The 19,191-nt window shown below is 38.9% G+C and overlaps 1 protein-coding gene across 3 annotated transcripts in view; it reads left to right on the top strand.

Moving 5' to 3' along the window:
• The window catches only part of Ccdc50 (coiled-coil domain containing 50), a 65,943-nt gene that overhangs the window by 33,545 nt on the left and 13,207 nt on the right, over nt 1-19,191 (top strand). For all 3 annotated transcript variants that reach the window (XM_085685380.2, XM_048453923.3, XM_048453922.3), the window contains 5 exons: nt 2,040-2,157; nt 6,913-7,434; nt 13,101-13,216; nt 13,909-13,953; nt 14,034-14,138. In XM_085685380.2, coding sequence (XP_085541506.1) covers nt 2,040-2,157; nt 6,913-7,434; nt 13,101-13,216; nt 13,909-13,953; nt 14,034-14,138 — 906 coding nt within the window. The remainder of the gene's footprint in view (nt 1-2,039; nt 2,158-6,912; nt 7,435-13,100; nt 13,217-13,908; nt 13,954-14,033; nt 14,139-19,191) is intronic.

The raw sequence follows: 19,191 nt of genomic DNA, 5'->3' as shown, positions 1-19,191 counted from the left end.
ACTTGATAGATGTTGCTAAGTATCCTGGCTGGTATTCAGATTCTTTCCTGTCCGGAACATGATATTTGGCTTCTTCAAGGAAATTTGCAAATGCATGTTTTCATTGCTTTCTTCCAGCATTCTAGAGATCTTGAACACTGTCCTTTATATGATTGACACTAGAAAAGGGAGAAATGAAATATAATGTTGGCAGACTCACATTCTAACCATACGGTCTTCTGTAAATGGGTCATTTCTGCAGACTTGCCCAACTACCTGATAAATTAAAGCTGATTAGGCCTGAGTTCAGAAAGGGTTAAGATTTCTTGAAGATATGCTTGCCCATTTTATTTCATAAAACATGAATTCTGCAAGCTGCATATTTTTTAATTTAATAAAACACTGTCATAAAACAAAATTGAAAAATCCTAGGTTACTTCTTAACCTAAACAGTTTCTTCTGTCTAGTTTTAAAAATTTTAAGATACATTTTGTTTAATGTATTTGGGAGAGTAATACTAGAGATTGAGCTCAGACCCTTGGGTATGCTTGAGGTACGTTTACACTGAGCTGGACCCTCAGCTTTCAGTGTGCACTTTAAAGAGTTAACTACAGTGTATGTTTTGAACTGAATGCTTTCTATTTCCTTGGAGGATCTGGTGAGACAGTATGCTCCTTTCTGGAGGATGTGTTTGTACGAAGGGAGCTAAGGATCCATAAGACTTCACATACAAGGTGACCAGTTGACTGACTGTGTCCAGCTCAGTGACTAATACCAGCCGCCTTTGGTTTCAGAGGAAAGCACTTTGATCATGGCCAGGAATATCGGCGAATCAATCCCACACCAGTTATGTTTTAAGGGGTTATTTATTTTGGGGGGTAAAACTTACATACACCATAAACCGTCAGGAAGGGAGCCAAGTCGTAGGAGCCGGGAGCAGGAGCCAGGAGCAAGCACCTGGAGAAACATCCGGATCTGTTTCTCTTTTTAAAAGAGAAATATACCACGCCCCAGTGGGCTGGTATTTTAGCAGCTATTGGCTGACGGAGCGGAAGTCGCTCCCCGCTGCACTGTGGGCTCGTATTTTAGCGACTATTGGTTGAGGCAGCGGAAGTTACTCCCACAACACCTCCCTCCTTTGTTTAAGTAAGAGAGTTCTAAGCCTACTACGAAATTATATACAGTAAGTACAAACCTACACAATTATATACAATAAATACAAATATCCTATTCTAACTAGCTTAAGTCTTGTATAAGAAATAACTTGGCCACGTCATGAAAAGAAAGTAACTACGTTTATATAATCTTTAATCCCATCAAAGATCTGAGAAGGGAAATAATGTTACCTGAGTAATTTTGCATAGTGCCTGTTGAAATGTTGTGCCTGGTTTAAAGCCTAACAGTTCAGAGCCGCAGAATTCCTTGACACATTAGTAGTGTTCCTTCTTTGGTGTCTCTATAGATACTCAGTGTGTCTGAGGTGTCATCCTCACGTTACAAAGGTTGTCTGCATGCACCTTGTGTCATCTTCATGGTACTGAGGTTGTTTGTATGCGCCTCTGCAGGGCGGTCATATTTGGGGAAAGAATTAGAACCCATAGCACCTGCTCAGAATGTGGTCTGGGGGTGCTTATCTTCTCCTTTTCTCTTAACACAGCAGTATTCTTGTGAAAAGACAGATCAGAATCACATGATTAGTTTTATAATTTTTTACTATTTCCTTGCCAATCCAAATCATCTATTTGGATAAAAGACTTCACAAGACTTATTTTAAAAATTATGCTGTAATCAGAATCAGCTTTAGACAAAATTACTTTGACTCGCTTTGTAGCTAGCTTTATGTTTCAGTTGGGGAAGAAATAAAGCCTATCAGGCTTTTCTAGATTATGCATCCCTCTTGCTGAGCAGTCACATTGGCATTTGAATGACGTTTGATGTTTGCTTGGAAGGCTGTGGAGCCTTAGACAGCAGAGACAGCTGACAGGAGGAACTCCAGTTTGCCTGCGTCAGCCTTGTTTGCTCTCTGGTGACAGTATTCTCGCTTCCCTTTTGCTTTATAGGACATAGCACGTCTTTTGCAAGAGAAGGAGCTACAAGAAGAGAAAAAGAGGAAGAAGCACATTCCAGAGCCTTCTGGGGGCCGTGCTTTTGGGGACAACTACTATCATGAAGATGGAGGTAACAGCCAGTGCCTGTGTCATGACTACCAGTCCTTACCCCAGCTACAAATCTCCTGTTTCTGTTGGTCCACAATGTCAGCTAAGGACTGCGGGACAGACGTGATCTTATCCCAGACCTTGGGTGCATGTAGATTCGTGGCAGTGTTCTATTTGAGTTTTGAATTTATATCCTATTTTATTTTAATAGATAGCTGTATTTCTTATTTATTTAATGGCCATGTTTTTACTTGGAACTTGAATATGGCTTTGTAACACTAATGCACTCTTGGTGCTGAAGCTATTGTAGTGTTGTGTTAATTACAAAGTAATGTAATATGGCAAACGGCGGGTACAGTTCTGCATTGACTTTCCTCAAAAAGTCTGAGCAGAGCTGTTTGAATAGGAAGGTGCATCATGCATCAGTCAGTGGGTAAACGAGCCTTCTTCACCCTGCTTTTCCCTCTGATTGCCTGCAGTACCACCCAAGCTGTGAGATTTACTGTCAGCTTAATGATGATTTCCCTGCCGTTTGATTAGCATGTAGGATTTGGGAGGGAAAGAGTTCCATCTGTTTACTGCTGCTTTTCATCTTGGTGCTAATGGTGTGGTGGGGATAATCTCAAAGTGTGTTGGGAACAGAATATTTGCGAACACAGAACATAGTTCAACTCTTTTAAAGATCTGCCAGATGAAAAAAATTTCTTCTAGCTTCTTGTCTTTCTGATTATTGAGGTTCAGTTTCAAGACTGTACTTCCAGGGATACCAATGAACAAAATTAAAGACAGCCTAGACAGTAAACATTGACTATAGGGCCTTGAAACCCGAGATCAGCTGCTTTAAAAAATTTTTATCATGTAGAAGTATGTCTTTGCCCTAAATGAGATGACTCAATCTGTGTATAGTTGGTAGGATTATTGTAGTTTGAGAATAGTGTTGCTCAGTCACTTTTTTTTTTCTTTCTTTCTTTTTTTTTTTTTTAACTAACATGAATGTAATTGGTTAGCAGTCAACTCTCTGGCCTGTTTGGGAAGTAGCTTGATGTCTTCTTACATAAATTCAACTCTTCAAAGAGCTCTCTTTATTATGCTCATTTTTCTACTGAAATTGCATATTGCATCTTACACAAAGAAAGAAGGTTGTTACCATTGTTTTATTTAGTATTAACTTTCTGGTTCCTACTTACTATTCTTTAGTGTCAGAATCTTAGAAATGCAGAATTTGTGTGGTAGTGGGTTTTGTTTATTTGTTTTAAATTTGCTCTTGAAGCATGCTCAGTATAATAAAAGTAACTTCAATTTTTTAATTTTATTTTATGTTTGACGTTCACATATGTCTATGCACTGCATATTCCCATGGAGGCCAGAAGAGGGCCCCAGATCATCTGGAACTGGAGTTAGAGATGGTTGTGAGCCACCATGTGGCTTCTGGGAATCAAACCTCGGTCCTCTGGGGAAGCAGCCAGTGCTCACTACCACTTGAGCTACCTCTTCATCCCCTCTATTTTAAAATTTTAAGTCTAAAAGAAATTAGCATAGCAGAAGAGTTAACTAAAATGTCCATTTTCGGTACTTGCATTAAAACCTGAACTAACTTGAGCTAGTACTCAAGCCTGTGTGTGTTTGGATTACAGTACCAGTATCCTGGTGCACCTTTAGTGTAGGAGACAATTTAAACTTTTTGTGATTTTTCTTTAAGAATACCTAGAATTATATTTATTTTAGTTATCTTTCTAAACTTGTAGAGAGTGGAGTAGAATAAAGGCTTATTTCAAGGTGCTAAGAGAATATTAAGGAATAGAAAATGTTGGCTCCTCCAATCTTGTGTGGACACTGGTATTTCTTTTTCTTTGGTGATGATGTGTGTTTTTGACTATGCAGTTTTCATTTATACACTTAGTTGTATTCCATAATGAGTAGACCTAGTTGGGTTCCATAAGGACTGTGCTATTCAGCTTGTCTTTACAAAGCAGCATCATGCCTATGTAAGGATTCTTTCCCAACACACATGATCAATTCTTGGTTTCTGCTTTATCTTTTAATAGAATCTGATTTTTGCCTTTCTTATATAATAATCACAGTATATCAATGCTTGTCCTTTCATCTTTTGCTATACATATAAGCTTTAATAAGTCTTAAAAATGATTATCTATAGATTTTAAATTTTAAATTATCCAAAATATTTGTGAATGTTCATAGAAAAAATAGCATAAATTATTCCTTTGTGAACCCTCTTTCTCTTCAAAGCCACTTGCCTGGTATCATGTTCATATTTGCGATTATTTCTAAATACATGAATAACCTTTGAAGACTATCACTCTAGTCCCTTAGGACAATTTGTAGTTTGACAAAGGTAATTACTCTGACTTCTCTAAGGCATTTTTCTCATCTGTAAGATAAAGTTATAAAAATATATTTCTCATAGATTTTGAAAAGAACAAATAATATAATTTTGATGAGTGACTTGTAAACTTTAAAGTTTTATATATATGTGTGTGTATAAATATATAGTGTATATATAACACATGCACAGACATACATTTGTATTTTGTTTCAACAAAATCTGACATTGGATGACAAATATGGAGACACACTTAAAATGTAGACACATATGTGTATATGTGTGTGCCATACATATCACACAGATTGCCAATGAAAGCATTAATTATATTTGACAAATACTTGGTCTTAAGAACATACAAATCTTTTTCTCCAACTAGAATGGTTGGAGTAGGTTCAAGCAGAATCCCTCACTGTGTTCTCTCCTACCCCAGATTTAAAGATGCCACCATAGGTAAACTATAGAAAATAAAACTACTGTCAGTTAACTGTTTAGGAAGAATTGAAAAAAAATCATAGTCCCATAATTTATCTCCAAACAAGTTCCTTTGTGTTTACTCTGAGCTTCCCAATGGACTCCACTCATAGCGCCCCCTAAACACACTGATAAACCAACTCTCTGAATGTGATCATCATTTCATAACTTGTCCATTTTACATTAATTCCGGCAGCCAATTAATTCTTTATCTGTTGTGAAGACAGCGTTAACAGGAGTTAAAAGAGCAGTTTTTTTTTTAAATTATAGAACTTGTTAGACTTCACTTTTAAATCAAGTACAAATTTTATTCTGAACTATGGAGAAAAATATTTTATTAGTATCTGTTAAAGAAAGAAGATTTTACTCTAGACCCACTTTTGAAGGAAAGTTCCTTTTCTTGAAAAAAATGTAAAAGAAACCTGAGGTTGTTGAGTGGAGGCTATTTTGTCAGTATTGTGTTTAGCATACTTTCCTTCTATTTTTACATACTTTCTTTATATTAGAGTCAAAACACACAGCCTGACCAAGACGCCTTAAATCTGATTGCTCGTGGAAGCTATTTTAGTATTCAGCAAATGCCTGGTTATAGTAAAGAACAGCTTAGTTATCTGAGCATTTTTTTTTATGGAATGAAATTTGTTTTTACTATTTGTAACGTGTATTAAAAAGCTTTAGAAATGTTACAGTTACTTTGGTCTCGCAAAATGCTCACTAATTTACTTTCTTGTTTTTATGGTATGCTTGGGCCTGATAAAGCCCCACAAAGACACCAATGTATGTAGAGCTTTTTTTCGTTTAAACTGGGGAATTTGCATTTGTAGCTTATACTTTACATTTGTATTTAGAAGACAGTATGGATGTTTTTAAAATATATTTGGTAAATGACACCTGTTTATGTATTCCAAATGTCATTCCCTTTTTAGCTTTTTCCTTGATAGGATTCAACTAAAATGAGGAACAGAATTACCTCAATATAACAAGTCATTTACCTTAACATTCTGCTCCACTCTGTCTTCCCTCTACACTGAACTACCCAGGCTGTCCCAGAAGTATCTGGGAATGCTTGTTTTGAACACACGGGGGTTGGAGGTAGAGGGTAGAGATCTGTGGTCATTTTGAACTAAGCAGAAGTTAAGAGCATTGTACTTTATCTTACCATCACTTCGGTAAGAATGCTTAAAAATGTACAACTGAAATCTCCTCACTGTTTTATAAGACTTTGTGACCTCTAACTGTTAGCACCTATTCTAGCTGCAGACTGGCGTCAGAAAGCGGAATTTGATGTTTGCTGTCTGTCTTAGGTTTTCTATTGCTATGCAGACACACTCTGACTGTCGTAACTCTTATAAAGGAAAACATTACATCGGAATGACTTACAGTTTTAGAGGTGTGATCCATTATCATTATGATGGGACCTGGTGGCATGCAGGGAGACATGGTGCTGGAAATGGAGCTGAGATTTCTACATTTTGAATTGCAAGCAACAGGAAGTGAGTGGTCTGAGATGTTGGATTTGGCTAGAACATATGAGACCTCAAAGCCTGTACCTCCAATGACACACTTCCTCCAACAAGGCCACACTTCCTAATAGTGCCACTCCCTGGTTCTTTCAAACTACCACACTGTTCATCATTTTGGTATTGGCGTTATGAAGTAGGATTTGATGATGTTGTCCATCATTTTGTTATCAGCAAATATGAACGTGCTAAGCTCTTCCTAATCATGATCAGATTCTTTATGATTCAAATCATTTCACTTAAGTTTTGCTTCTACCTCTTTGACTATGTCTGTATGAACCAATCCAATCAGTATTCATCTTCATTTCTCAATTTATGAAGTTTCACAGCAATTTTATCCACCTAAAAATATGATAATATTGAGTCCCAAATTCCCTGTGTAATGAATTTATATTCTCATTAAGTTATCCATTTTATTTTTATACCTTCTACCTCCACTTAGACCAGCCAAGGTCAAGGAGGGCCAGGGAAATGGGTTCTGGAAACTCAAGGTTTTATAGACTCCAAAATGATGGCAAGACTGTAAAGCAGAAGAAGGGGAAATCAAGGCATCTACTGGAGAACTTGGAAGATATGGAGGAACCCTGTTCATCAGAGAGATCTCTGCCTTCTAGCTCAGGCAAAGGGAGGGGTGATGCCCAGACTTCCAGTGATCAGCATGAAAGAAAGACTGGTCAAGAGAGGCTCCGGAAACCTCCACTTCCGAAGATCAGTGGTGAGGTATTTCTGAGCACTGACTCTGATGACTGGGAGGCTAAGAGAAGCCCTCGAACTCGGAGTTGGGAAAAACAGTCCCGACACCATGGCAGACTTTCACCCAAGTCTTCACAGAAAACAGGGCTTCCTTCTAATGAAATTGTGTGTGGGAGGGACCTTGGGCAAGGTGATCACAGAGAACGGAGACGTAAGCCCAGGACTCCTCCCTTCTCAGAGGATGAAGAACTTCAACACCACCATGATGCAGGTAATGGGTCACCCTGTTGGGAGTCCTGTGTATAAAGCCAATCAGTGCAGTAAGCATAGCATCGTACACAGCCTTTGTCTCTCCAGTTTGAACTCTTGTCCTTAAATGAATCTTGAAGCCAGGTACTGTGTGAGATTCCTATTGGTCTTAGGTCTCCAGAAGAAGGAAATATCTGTACTGTTCTCCCTCAAGAGCATGCTGTGTTGGAGGGTTCTCCAAGGTCAGGTTGCAAATACAGGTACCAAATACTAGTCGTTGTTTGCCACAGCCTTGCATAAGATACTCTGATTTTAAATTGAAAATTCTTGAATTTTTGGTTTTATTTAAGCAAACCAAGAAGATCTGGTTGTAATTGACTTAGGTGTTTGTCTGCCAGTGGGATGAGAAGTACTTTATCTCTAGACTCATCTTTCTCATCTGTAAGGGAGAGGGCTTTCAGATTTGAACATTCAGATCATTTTTATCAGAGATACCTAGGGTAGGATATTGTTTAAAACTGGAAATTTTCAAGTCCGTTTGGAATATTTTAAACCTGTAAGTGATACTTTCATAATTAAAGCTTAAAAATCATTGTTTTAAGTTACCTTTTATGGTCTATCATGCAACTTTTAATTGTGCACTTCTTCTAAGTGCCAAGATATACAAGTTCTCAATACACATACAGAAACAAGAGGGTAAGAGCTGGGGAGATGGCTCACTTACTACATGAGTATGAGAGCCTGAGTTTAAATCTAGAACCCATAGAAAAGTCAGGCACCCTTAGCAGATACCCATAATTCGAGTACTCAGGAAACAGTGGTTGGTCTCTGGAACACACTGGATAGCTACCATAGCCAGAAATAATTAGTTCTGAATTCAACAACAGACCTAGCTTCAACATATAAAATTGAGAGAGAACAAGAAAATACCCAATAACTTCAGGGAACCATACACACATGCATTAACACTGCACCACTCATGTATATGTATACTTTCTTACCATATAGATACATGCAAAAAATAAAGTTAAAAAAGACAAAATTAGAATAAAAATAAGAAAAGAATGTGTACAAGAAATACCTCTTAAATTTTGGCAGCCCCGAAGCTTAACTTTGTATCAGTCTTTCATGGACACAGTAGTGGCACTGTGTGCTGTCAGGGACATCCTGAGGGAAGGCTTTCCTCGTGGCTACTACACTGTCGTGACAGCTGTAATTAATAGACATAGCATTCACCCTTCTGCCTTCAGTCAGTGCTTTCTGAATTGTACAAAGATGGAAAGGTCTCTGTAGTAGGACTGTCAAGGAGCACCCGCTGTGCTCTACTCTTGCTTTGCTGGTGATTGCAAAGCTAGTTTCTAGGCTGCAAATTCATTCTGACTCTGCTGGCTTTCTTATCCTATCTCACAGTAAAAGGTCTTGGTTATGAGGGCAGATGCAAAGAGATGGGGAGATAATTGGAATCCGGATGCATGCTGTGAAATCCATAAAGAATCAATGAAAGTAAAAATAAAATAAAATTAATGAATAAAGGATTTGGTTATAAGAAAAGAAAAATTTTAGTTTTGCAAGCTGTACTGAATACCACATATATTGTTTGAGCCTTGTGCCAGAGCCTAACTTCAGAGACAAATGGATGTATTTAAAGACAGTTACATAAACATTTTCATATTTGATGCATCATGTAAGGAAGACATGAACAAAGAACTGGGAGAATAGAGAAGAGGTTGCTGGTATTCATTAAGCGGGCTGATGGGGTAGTTACACTGTGGCTAGATTAAAAATGTTGCCCACAGTTTCGTGAGGTATGGGAGGAGACTTGGTAATTCCATGGTAATTCCATTGACCTCTACATTTGGAATTTGCGAACCTGTTGTGAATGTGCTCAGAAGACCAGTTAACCTTTAGAGCACTTAGTCATCTGCCAGGGTTTTTAAAGAAGTTTGGGGACCTGAAACTAAGCACCTACTTAGTCTTCAGTAGTCCTGGAGCTGTAATAAAGGTTTGCTCTGTTAATACAGGGTGTAGAGAACAGTATGGTTATAGCTACTAAGATGATTACAGTGGGAACTACTTAGTACTCACCATTTTCTATACAGCCTGCTTTAAACCTTTTACTTTCCAGTTCCTGTTGGTATTTGATTTTGAACATGGTCAGGAGATTACATTAAGAACTAATAATTTGGTACTGGTGTCAGCCCTTGCTATTGGAAATGGTTACAGTTCTTTACGATGTGGTATCTGCCAGATCCCTTTTCAGTTTCAATGACTAAACAAACAGGATAGGGTAACAACACTGGGTCCAAGAGCATTTGCAAAATAGGGGAGCAAGAAGGCAGCCGAAAATGAAATTGCTAAAATAAAGTGAGAGTTGGTTGACTTTCCATAAAGCAGTTAAACTCTGTCTGTCTAACTTTGAGAGGAACTTATTGTGCTTACATCTGTGACAGCTTATTAGTTACACAGGTTAGCTTACACCTTCCAGGGCCTTAAATACACATGCTTGTATCCCTTGTGAACTCTGACTCAGATACATTGTGACATGCCATAAATGTCAAATAGCTTCTTTTATTGCTCCCTACCCCCCCCCCCCCCCCCACAGGGTTTCTCTGTATCTTTGGAGCCTGTCTTGGAACTAGCTCTTGTAGAGCAGATTGGCCTCGAACTCACAGAGATCCTCCTGCTTCTGCCTTCGAGTGCTGGGATTAAAGGCGTGTGCCACTACCACCCGTCCATACCACCCTGAACGCACCCGATCTCGTCTCAAATGGCTTCTTATGAAATATGCAATACCAAAATCTCATCAGTTACGTTTTGTTTTAAATCATACTTAATATAAATTTATCTTCAATTCTAGCATTTTTAGTTTTTCTTGGTTACAGGTGCATACCTCTGTTCCCAGCACTTGGGAAACAGAAGGAGAATCTCTGTGAGTTGAAGGCTATCCCAGTCTACATGGTGAGCTGTAGGTCAACCAGGGCTACTTAGTTTAGTAAGACCCTATCTAGTGAGCTCCACTCTCATTTATCTTACTACATCAAATTTTATTTAAACAGATCAGTTCTTTTGTGTTTCCTTCGGGAAGTCATTGTGTTCTTCAGTTGTAGAATATGAACTGCATGTAAACTGGAGGTACTGCTCAGGTAGAGTAATTGCCTAGCATGGTCACCTGCAGCACCACACAAAAAGACCGAGGGAAAGAGGAAGGAGACAGAAAGAAGGGAGCAGCTGAGATGTGACCCCTCTATTTAAGAAAAGTTTCCAAATTCTATTTAGAGTGCCCACATGTTTGATTATCTCTGTTTTTATAATGATGACTTTTCAATGCACTATATACTTATAAACATCTCATCACTTTGGGTCTGGAGGACACTGTAGTTGTAGGCGATCCTGCCTATAGAGAGATCCATTGTCTTAGGCACTGTAGCTGGGGAGGCGATCCTGCCTCTGGAGAGATCCATTCATTGTCTTAGGCACTGTAGCTGGGGACGCGATCCTGCCTCTAGAGAGATCCATTCATTGTCTTAGGCACTGTAGCTGGGGAGGCAATCCTGCCTCTAGAGAGATCCATTCATTGTCTTAGGCACTGTAGCTGGGGACGCGATCCTGCCTCTAGAGAGATCCATCGTCTTAGGCTCTTGGCGCTTCTGTGGAATGAGAACTGCAAATACTGGTAATGTGTGGATGTCTCAGTAAACTGTCATCCTAGTAGCTGGGCCAGAGAGAAATGGTGGTTCAAATTCGGAGTTTATTAATGGACTCTGGGCCTTGTAGACTGATAGTAGTTATAATTTTATCATCCTGTCAGTGTAATAGCACTATTCATTTAACTACATCTTTGTTAGAATTTAAACTGATGTTTATATAGTTAATTTTGTTGCATAGGAGAACCCATTGTTGGAAAAATGTTGGATATTTTGAAAGTTGAGTGTATCCATTTGTAACATTTCAGTAGGTAAAAATCAGGCATAATCTATTATCTGCAGTGAGGCTTTAGGCCGTTCTTTCTGTAGAATCCTTCTACAGGATCTACAATCCTTCTGTACAATCTTTCTGTACAATCCTTTCTGTAGATTGGAGTACAATACAATAATTAATTCATTCACTGACTTTACCCAGTGTCAAGTCTCTACTTAAGTTTAGTTGTTCTCTCTAAAATCTGCCTTTCTAAATATGGTCATACAAATCATAATTCAGATAAATGTAATACCCAATTGCATATGCTCTCTTCTTGAAACTATCCCAAACCAGTCAGAAATCTGGTGTAAACCAGGCCAAACCAGCATAGGATTCAATACCACTAGAGGTGATTTGTGATGATCTGGTTAGTCAGGTGCTAGGAAGTGTGAGTTAAGAAAGACAAGGTTTCTCATCGTTTTTATGATAGCATCCACACATATGAGTCTCTATTTTAAATTTACCACAATGTTCGGTAGAATGTCTATAAAAATAGATTTCATAATATAAGCAAAATTCTCTAAATACAATTTACTTTCATGTATGTAGATGTATTAGCAGCTTGCGAATTAAATGTAATTAGATATTTTGCTAACTATTTTAATATATGCTTATCTTGATGGCATAATGTTTTTAGCCAGTGCTTCCAAGTTGCTTGAAGATGAGAGTCCTTTGGAAGGGGTAAAATAGATGCCCCAAGGCAAGCGCTCACCCAGCCTATTCAAGTTAGAATGCATGGTGCTGGGATGATGTTTTAATATTGCTCAAGCACTCATAAGTGATTCTAGTAAGTGATAGTAGCTTTGACTAGTAGTACAGAAAGTTTACCTGAGTAAATTTGTATCCCTCTGGTATTCATTTACTGATGGTTGTACTACATGACTGATCTATGATTCCCTTAAAAGGTTTTATTATTTCTGATGGCAATATATTCACCTTGTTGACTAACTGTAGCCTATAAAGGTATGCAAAGAGAAGTATCCCCAATTTTGAAATGAGATTAACTTTTGCCTTATTTGGAATTTCTAGAAGGCTGTGTGTGTTCCTATAACACAGCAGAGTAATAAAGCATACCTGTCAGTCAGCTCTCTTTCTCCAGAGGAGCACAGTTTTAAGGTCATTGCACTTTCTGATATTCCTCTAGGTTATGTTTTCCCTAAAATGTTTTAATGTCAATAACAGATGGGTCAAAGTTGTAGGAAAGATCTAGAGCGAATGGTTCTGTGTATGTGACAGAGGGAAAGCAGGGTCATTTTTGACAAGTTTTCTCCTTACTTGTAGCTGGCCCTGTCTATTCTGCAGGGAGATGAATAGGCTACACGACCTAAGAGGGAAGCCTTTCTCTTGGTTGTCTAAACCACATTAAAACTCTGGTTCTGGAACCTTCTTTTCTCTTAAATGTTTTCATATTCAGTGACTATGTTTTTCTTTTTGGTTTCTGTTTTGAAGACTTGTTTTCGTTCTGGTTTCTTGTATGACTTTGTACTGTTGAAAAAACTGTGAGAAATGTTTCTACCAGGCAGATTTCGGGAAGTAACTTCGTTAAAATGTTTGAATTGTATGTGTTACTATTTCCATTCCTGGAAAAAATTCATTTTAGATGTACCCCTCATTGAAATCTCAATGTACAATCTATAATCATCATTTTAAATATTAAGATCTCTTTTTCCTAATATTTTTATCTTTTTAGAAAACAGCCCCAGTTACCTCATTGAATGAATTTTTTTCCAGGAATGAAACCGAGAGGAATAAAAGAAGCTGTCTGTCCTCCCACACGAGTGAGCCCCAGGGACCAGGAATGGTATGATGCTGAAATTGCCCGAAAATTGCAAGAGGAAGAACTTTTGGTGGGTACATTTAAGGTCAAAGTGCAAGCGAAGTCATAGGGCTGTATGTGCAAGCCAAATCACAATTCAGTTTTATAATAACCATTAAAGAATTTTGTTGTTGGCATTACGGTTCCATCAGTTAAAAACTCTTGTTTTTTCTAAGGGTGGGGAAATTGAGACAGAGGAAGGGGAGTAGAATATCACCCCCCTTATCCATACTGTTTAGTTATCTGTTATTAAAGATAAGTACTTTCAAGTACAATATTATGAAAAGTGGTATCTTTCATTATTGGGGTTATTAATTTTTTTCCTTGACTGATATGTAAATTAAACCATTTTTTAAGTTTGTATGCATAGAAAAAAGTTTCTGTAGGATTCGCCACTGTCTGCAGTTTCAGTCATTCACTTAGGCTGTGGGAGTGTGTGTTATCGGGTAAGGAAGCCTCCTCCATAGTTGTGCATGTTGATAAGCATGGAGCAGCAGAACTCAATAGCCTGATTTTCTGCATTGATAAATTTTGGTAGTTCTCTAAGAATATTCTGTCGAGTGAGTTGCTCAATCCCTTCATTCTGGCCGGTGAAAATGCGCCCACTGGCCATCAGCTTCGGGGACTCAGCTACAACTCATTTCAAATTTCACTTCCTTTTTTGTAAGATATTTTAAATAGACAGCACAGATTACAGTTATTTGTTGTTCTTCTGGTTCACAGGCGACACATGTGGACATAAGAGCGGCTCAGGTTGCCCAGGATGAGGTCAGTTCATATTAATGAGATCTCCCTATACTGTGAGACACAACCTCAATCTGTAACTAATGATATTGCCCATATCTTAGGAAATTGCTCGACTTTTGATGGCTGAAGAAAAGAAAGCTTACAAGAAAGCTAAAGAGCGAGAAAAGTCATCTTTGGACAAAAGAAAACATGATCCTGACTGCAAGGTAGTGTGATGCCTCTTCAGTTTTGCTTCTTTTAAATCACAGTAAAATGAGAGATAAAAACAGGACTCTGCCCTTAGGATGAGCTCTAAAAATCCATTTTGGATATGTAAAAAACTGCATTACGTACATAACTAATACATCATGGTGGTTTCGCAATGGAAACATCATTGAATTGGTACTGCTCAGACTGTGAGGCTCACTTTGATCATTGTCAGTCAGAGAGTCAGGTACAGGGGTCCGTTTTCCTGGACTCACTGTAAAAGGAGGCACAGTTTTCACCTGCTTTACAAACTGCCACAGTGAGCTACATTTCCCCGCTTTCCCAGGTGCCTGCACCGGACCTCTGCCCTTTCACAGAGCTTTCTGTTTGTGCTTGGTAGATGAAGGACTGGAAAGTAAATGCATGTTCCTAGCAACCATTGCTTGTATCTCAGGACAAGAACATTTTAGCAGGACCTGGGACTATTACCTTTCTTTACCTCCTTAATCAGAAGTAGTTGTGTATCATCACTCTACTGTGAATTAATTGTATTGCAAGTTCAATTTAACAATCAGTATTCGTGTGCAAGGTACCACTGGGACCAGTGTGGAAACACAAAGGTATCCTTCCTTGACAGTGAGAGGAAGAGAGTTGTGTGGGTGCTGATGGTAGGGTATGCTGAAGGGGCGGATACCAGAGGGTCTCTAGAGTGAGACAAATCACAGACTACATATAGTGCAAAACATACAGTGTACAAGAGCAAGCAGACAGTTGAGTTAGTGAAGTAAGGCTCTGGGAAGCAGAATTAGTACTAGCCTGGGAACATGCAGCCTTGAGTCTGTACTCAGGACATACCCAATCTCTGCACTGTTTTCTGATTTCCTCTTCTAGGTCTCTGGGCCTATCTCATAGTTTCTGTAATTATTATTATTTATTTATTAAAAATTTCCACCTTCTCCCATTTCTCTCCCACTCACCTTTCCCCTCACTCTCTAGTCCTAAGAGAAGTCAGGGTTCCCTGCCCTGTGGAAAGTCCAAGGTCCCCCCCTCCATCCAGGTCTAGGAAGGTGTGCATCCAAAAAGACTAGGCTGCCAAAAAGCCAGTACATACCGTAGAATCCAAATCTGGTGTCATTATCATTGGCTTCTCAGTCCGCCCTCATTGTCAGCCACTTTCAGAGAGTTCGATTTTATCACATGCTCGTTCAGACCCAGTCCTGCTGGCCTTGGTGAGCTCTCACTAGATCAGTCCCACCGTCTCCGTGGGTGGGCGAACCCCTCACGGTCCTGACTTCCTTGCTTATGTTCTCCTTCCTTCTGCTCTTCATCTGGGCCTTGGGAGCTCAGTCCAGTGCTCCAATGTGGGTCTCTGCCTCTACCTCCATCCATCGCTAGATTTAGGTTCTTTATCAGTGGCTTCTCAATCAGCCCCCCATTTCAGCCACATCCAGAGAGTCTGGTTTGGTTGCATGCTGTTTCAGTCCTGCTCCAGCTGGATTTGGGGAGCTCCCATTAGAACAGGCACACTGTCTCAGTGGGTGAACCAAACCCTCGCGGTCCAGACTTCCTTGCTCATCTTCTCCCTCCTTCTGCTCTTCAACTGGACCTTCGGAGCTCAGTCTGTTGCTTTGATGAGGGACAGTGTCTCTATCTCCATTCATTGCCAGACGAAGATTCTCTGGTGATATTCGAGATAATCATCAGTGTGTTAGTGGGGCAAGGCCAATTCAGGCAACCTCTACTCTGCTGACCAAGGACCTAGCTGGGGACATCGCCATGTACACCTGGGATCCCCTCTAGAACCAAATCTCTTGCCAACCCAAAAATGACTCCCTTAATGTAGATAACTTCTTCCCTGCTCCTAGATCCGCCCTTCCTCCATCTCCACCCTCCCACTCCCCCAAGCTCTCTCCAGTCTTTCCCTTCTCCCTTCTTTCTTCCCCTCTCCCCTTCCCCCAAGCCCATTCACACCCCTACCCCCATCCCCATGCTCACAACTTTTTTCTGACAATCTCTTTGCTTCCAATTTCTAAAAGGATCTATATGTTTTTCTTTGGGTTCACCTTGTTATTTGACTTCTCAAGGTTTAATGTCCTTTGTTTATGGCTAGAGTTCACTAGTGAGTGAGCACATACCATATTCATCTTTTTGGGTCTGGGTTATCTCACTCAGGATAGTGTTTTCTATTTCCATCCATTTGCATGCAAAATTCAAAATGTCATTATTTTTTACCGCTGAGTAGTACTCTAATGCGAATATATCCCACACTTTATCCATTCTTCCATTGGGGGGCATCTAGGTTGTTTCCAGGATCTGGCGATTACAAATAATGCTGTTATGAACATAGTTGAATAAATGCTTTTGTAGTATGATTGGGCATCTCTTGGGTATATTCCCAAAAGTGGTATTGCTGGGTCCTGAGGTAGATTGATTCCCAATTTCCTGAGAAACCGCCACACTGATTTCCAAAGTGGTTGCACAAGTTTGCATTCCCACCAGCAATGGATGAGTGTTCCCCTCACTCCACATCCTCTCCAGCATAGGCTATCTATCGTTGGTGCTTTTGATTTTAGCCATTCTGACAGGTGTAAGATGGTATCTCAATGTTGTTTTGATTTGCATTTCTCTAATGGCCAAGGAGGTTGAACATGACCTTAAGTGTCTTTTGGCCATTTAAACTTTGTCTGCTGAGAATTCTCTTTTCAGTCAGTACCCCATTTTTTAATTGGGTTAATTAGAATTTCCATGTCCAGTTTCTTGAGTTCTTTGTATATTTTGGAGATCAGACCTTTGTCTGATGCGGGGTTGGTGAAGATCTCCCATTCAGTAGGTTGCCTTTTTGTCTTAATGACAGTGTCTCTTGCTTTACAGAAGCTTCTCAGTTTCAGGAGTTCCCATTTATTCACTGTTGCTCTTGTTGTCTGTGCTACTGGGGTTATACGTAGGAAGTGGTCTCCTGTTCTCAAGTGTTGCAGTCCACTTCCCACTTTCTCTTCTGTCAGGTTCAGTGTGGTTGGATTTATATTGAAGTCTTTAATCCATTTGGACTTGAATTTTGTGGACGGTGATGAATACGGATCTATTTTCATTCTTCTACAGGTTGACATCCAGTTATGCCAGCACCATTTGTTGAAGATGCTTTCTTTCCTCCATTGTATACTTTTAGTTCCCTTGTCAAAAATCAGGTGTTCATGGGTTTGGGGGTTAATATCTGGGTCTTCAATTTGATTCCATTGGTCAACATATCTGTTTTTATGCCAATACCAAGCTGTTTCCATTACTATAGCTCTGTAATAGAGTTTGAAGTCAGGGATGGTAATGCCTCCAGAGGTTCCTTTATTATATAGGATTGTTTTGGCTATCCCGGGTTTTTGGTTTGTCCATATAAAATTGATTATTGTTCTCTCAAGGTCTGTGAAGAATTTTTAGGCATTTTGATGGGGATTGCATTGAATCTATAGATTGCTTTTGGTAGAATTGCCATATTTTCTATGTTGATCCTCTCAATCCAAGAGAATGGGAGATTCTTTCATTTTCTGGTATTCTCTTCAATTTCTTTCTTCAAAGACTTAAAAGTTCTTGCCAAATAGTTCTTTTACTTCCTTGGTTAGAGTTACCCCAAGATACTTTATGCTATTTGTGACTATTGTGAAAGGTGATGTTTCTCTGATTTCCCTTTTTGCTTCATTGTTATTTGTGTAAAGGAGGGCAACTGATCTTTTGGAGTTGATCTTATATCCTTCCACATCACTAGAGGTGTTTACCAGCTGTAGGAGTTCTTTGGAAGAGTTTTTGGGGTCACTGATGTACATAATCATATCATCTGCAAATAATGAAAGTTTGACTTCTTCCTTTCCAATTTGAATCCCCTTGATCTTTTTATGTTGTCTTATTGCTATTGCTAGAACTTCAAGCACTATTTGGAAGAGATATGGTGAGAGTGGACAGCCTTGTCTTGTTCCTGATTTTAGTGGAATGGCTTTGAGTTTCTCTCCACTTAAATTGATATTAGATGTTGGTTTGCTGTATATAGCTTTTATTATATTTAAATATGATCCTTGTATCCCTAACCTTTCCAAAACCTTTATCATAAAGGGGTGTTGAATTTTGTCAAATGCTTTTTCAGCATCCAAAGAAACAATCATATGGTTTTTTTCTTTCAGTTTATATATTTGATGGATTACATTGATAGATTTTCATATGTTGAACCAGCCCTGCATCTCTGGGATGAAGCCTACTTGATCATAATGGATTATTTTTTTGATGTGTTCTTGTATTCGGTTTGCCAGTATTTTATTGAGAATTTTTCCATCGATGTTCATGAGCGAGATTAGTCTGTAATTCTCTATCTTGGTTGAGTCTTTTTGTGATTTTGGTATCAGGGTAATTGTAGCTTCATAAAAAGAGTTTGGCAATGACTCTTCTGTTTCTTTTATGTGAAACACTTTAAGGAGTATAGGTATCAGCTCTTCTTGGAATTTCTGGTAAAATTCTGCATTAAAACCATCTGGTCTTGGGCTTTTTTTGGTTGGGAGGTTTTTTATGACAGCTTCGATTTCCTCACGACTTATAGCTCTATTTAAATTGTTCACCTGGTCTTGATTTAATTTTGGTAAATGGTACTTATCTAAAAACAAGTCCATTTCCTTTACATTTTCCAACTTTGTGGCATATAAGCTTTTGTAGTAAGGCCTAATGATTCTCTGAATTTCCTCAGTGTCTGTTGTTATATTCCCCTTTTCATTTCTGATCTTGTTAATTTGCATGTTCTGTCTCTGCCTTTTGATAAGTTTGGATAAAAGTTTGTCAATTTTGTTGACTTTCTCAAAGAACCAGCTCTTTGTTTCATTGATTCTTTGGATTGTTTTCTGTGTTTCTCTTTTGTTGATTTCAGCTCTCAGTTTGATTATTTCCAGTCTTCTACTCCTCCTGGGTGAGTCTGTTTCTTTTTTTTTCTAGAGCTTTCAGCTGTGCTGTTAAGTCTCTAATGTGAGCTTTCTCTGTTTTTTTAATGTGGGCACTTAGTGCTATGAATTTTCCTTTTAACACTGCTTTCATAGTGTCCCATAGGTT

This window comes from Myodes glareolus, chromosome 2 (genome assembly GCF_982192425.1).
Source record: "Myodes glareolus chromosome 2, mMyoGla1.1, whole genome shotgun sequence".
Lineage (NCBI taxonomy): Eukaryota > Metazoa > Chordata > Mammalia > Rodentia > Cricetidae > Myodes > Myodes glareolus.
The sequence above is the reverse complement of the archived record's forward strand: the minus strand, read 5'-3'. Positions and strand labels throughout refer to the sequence as shown.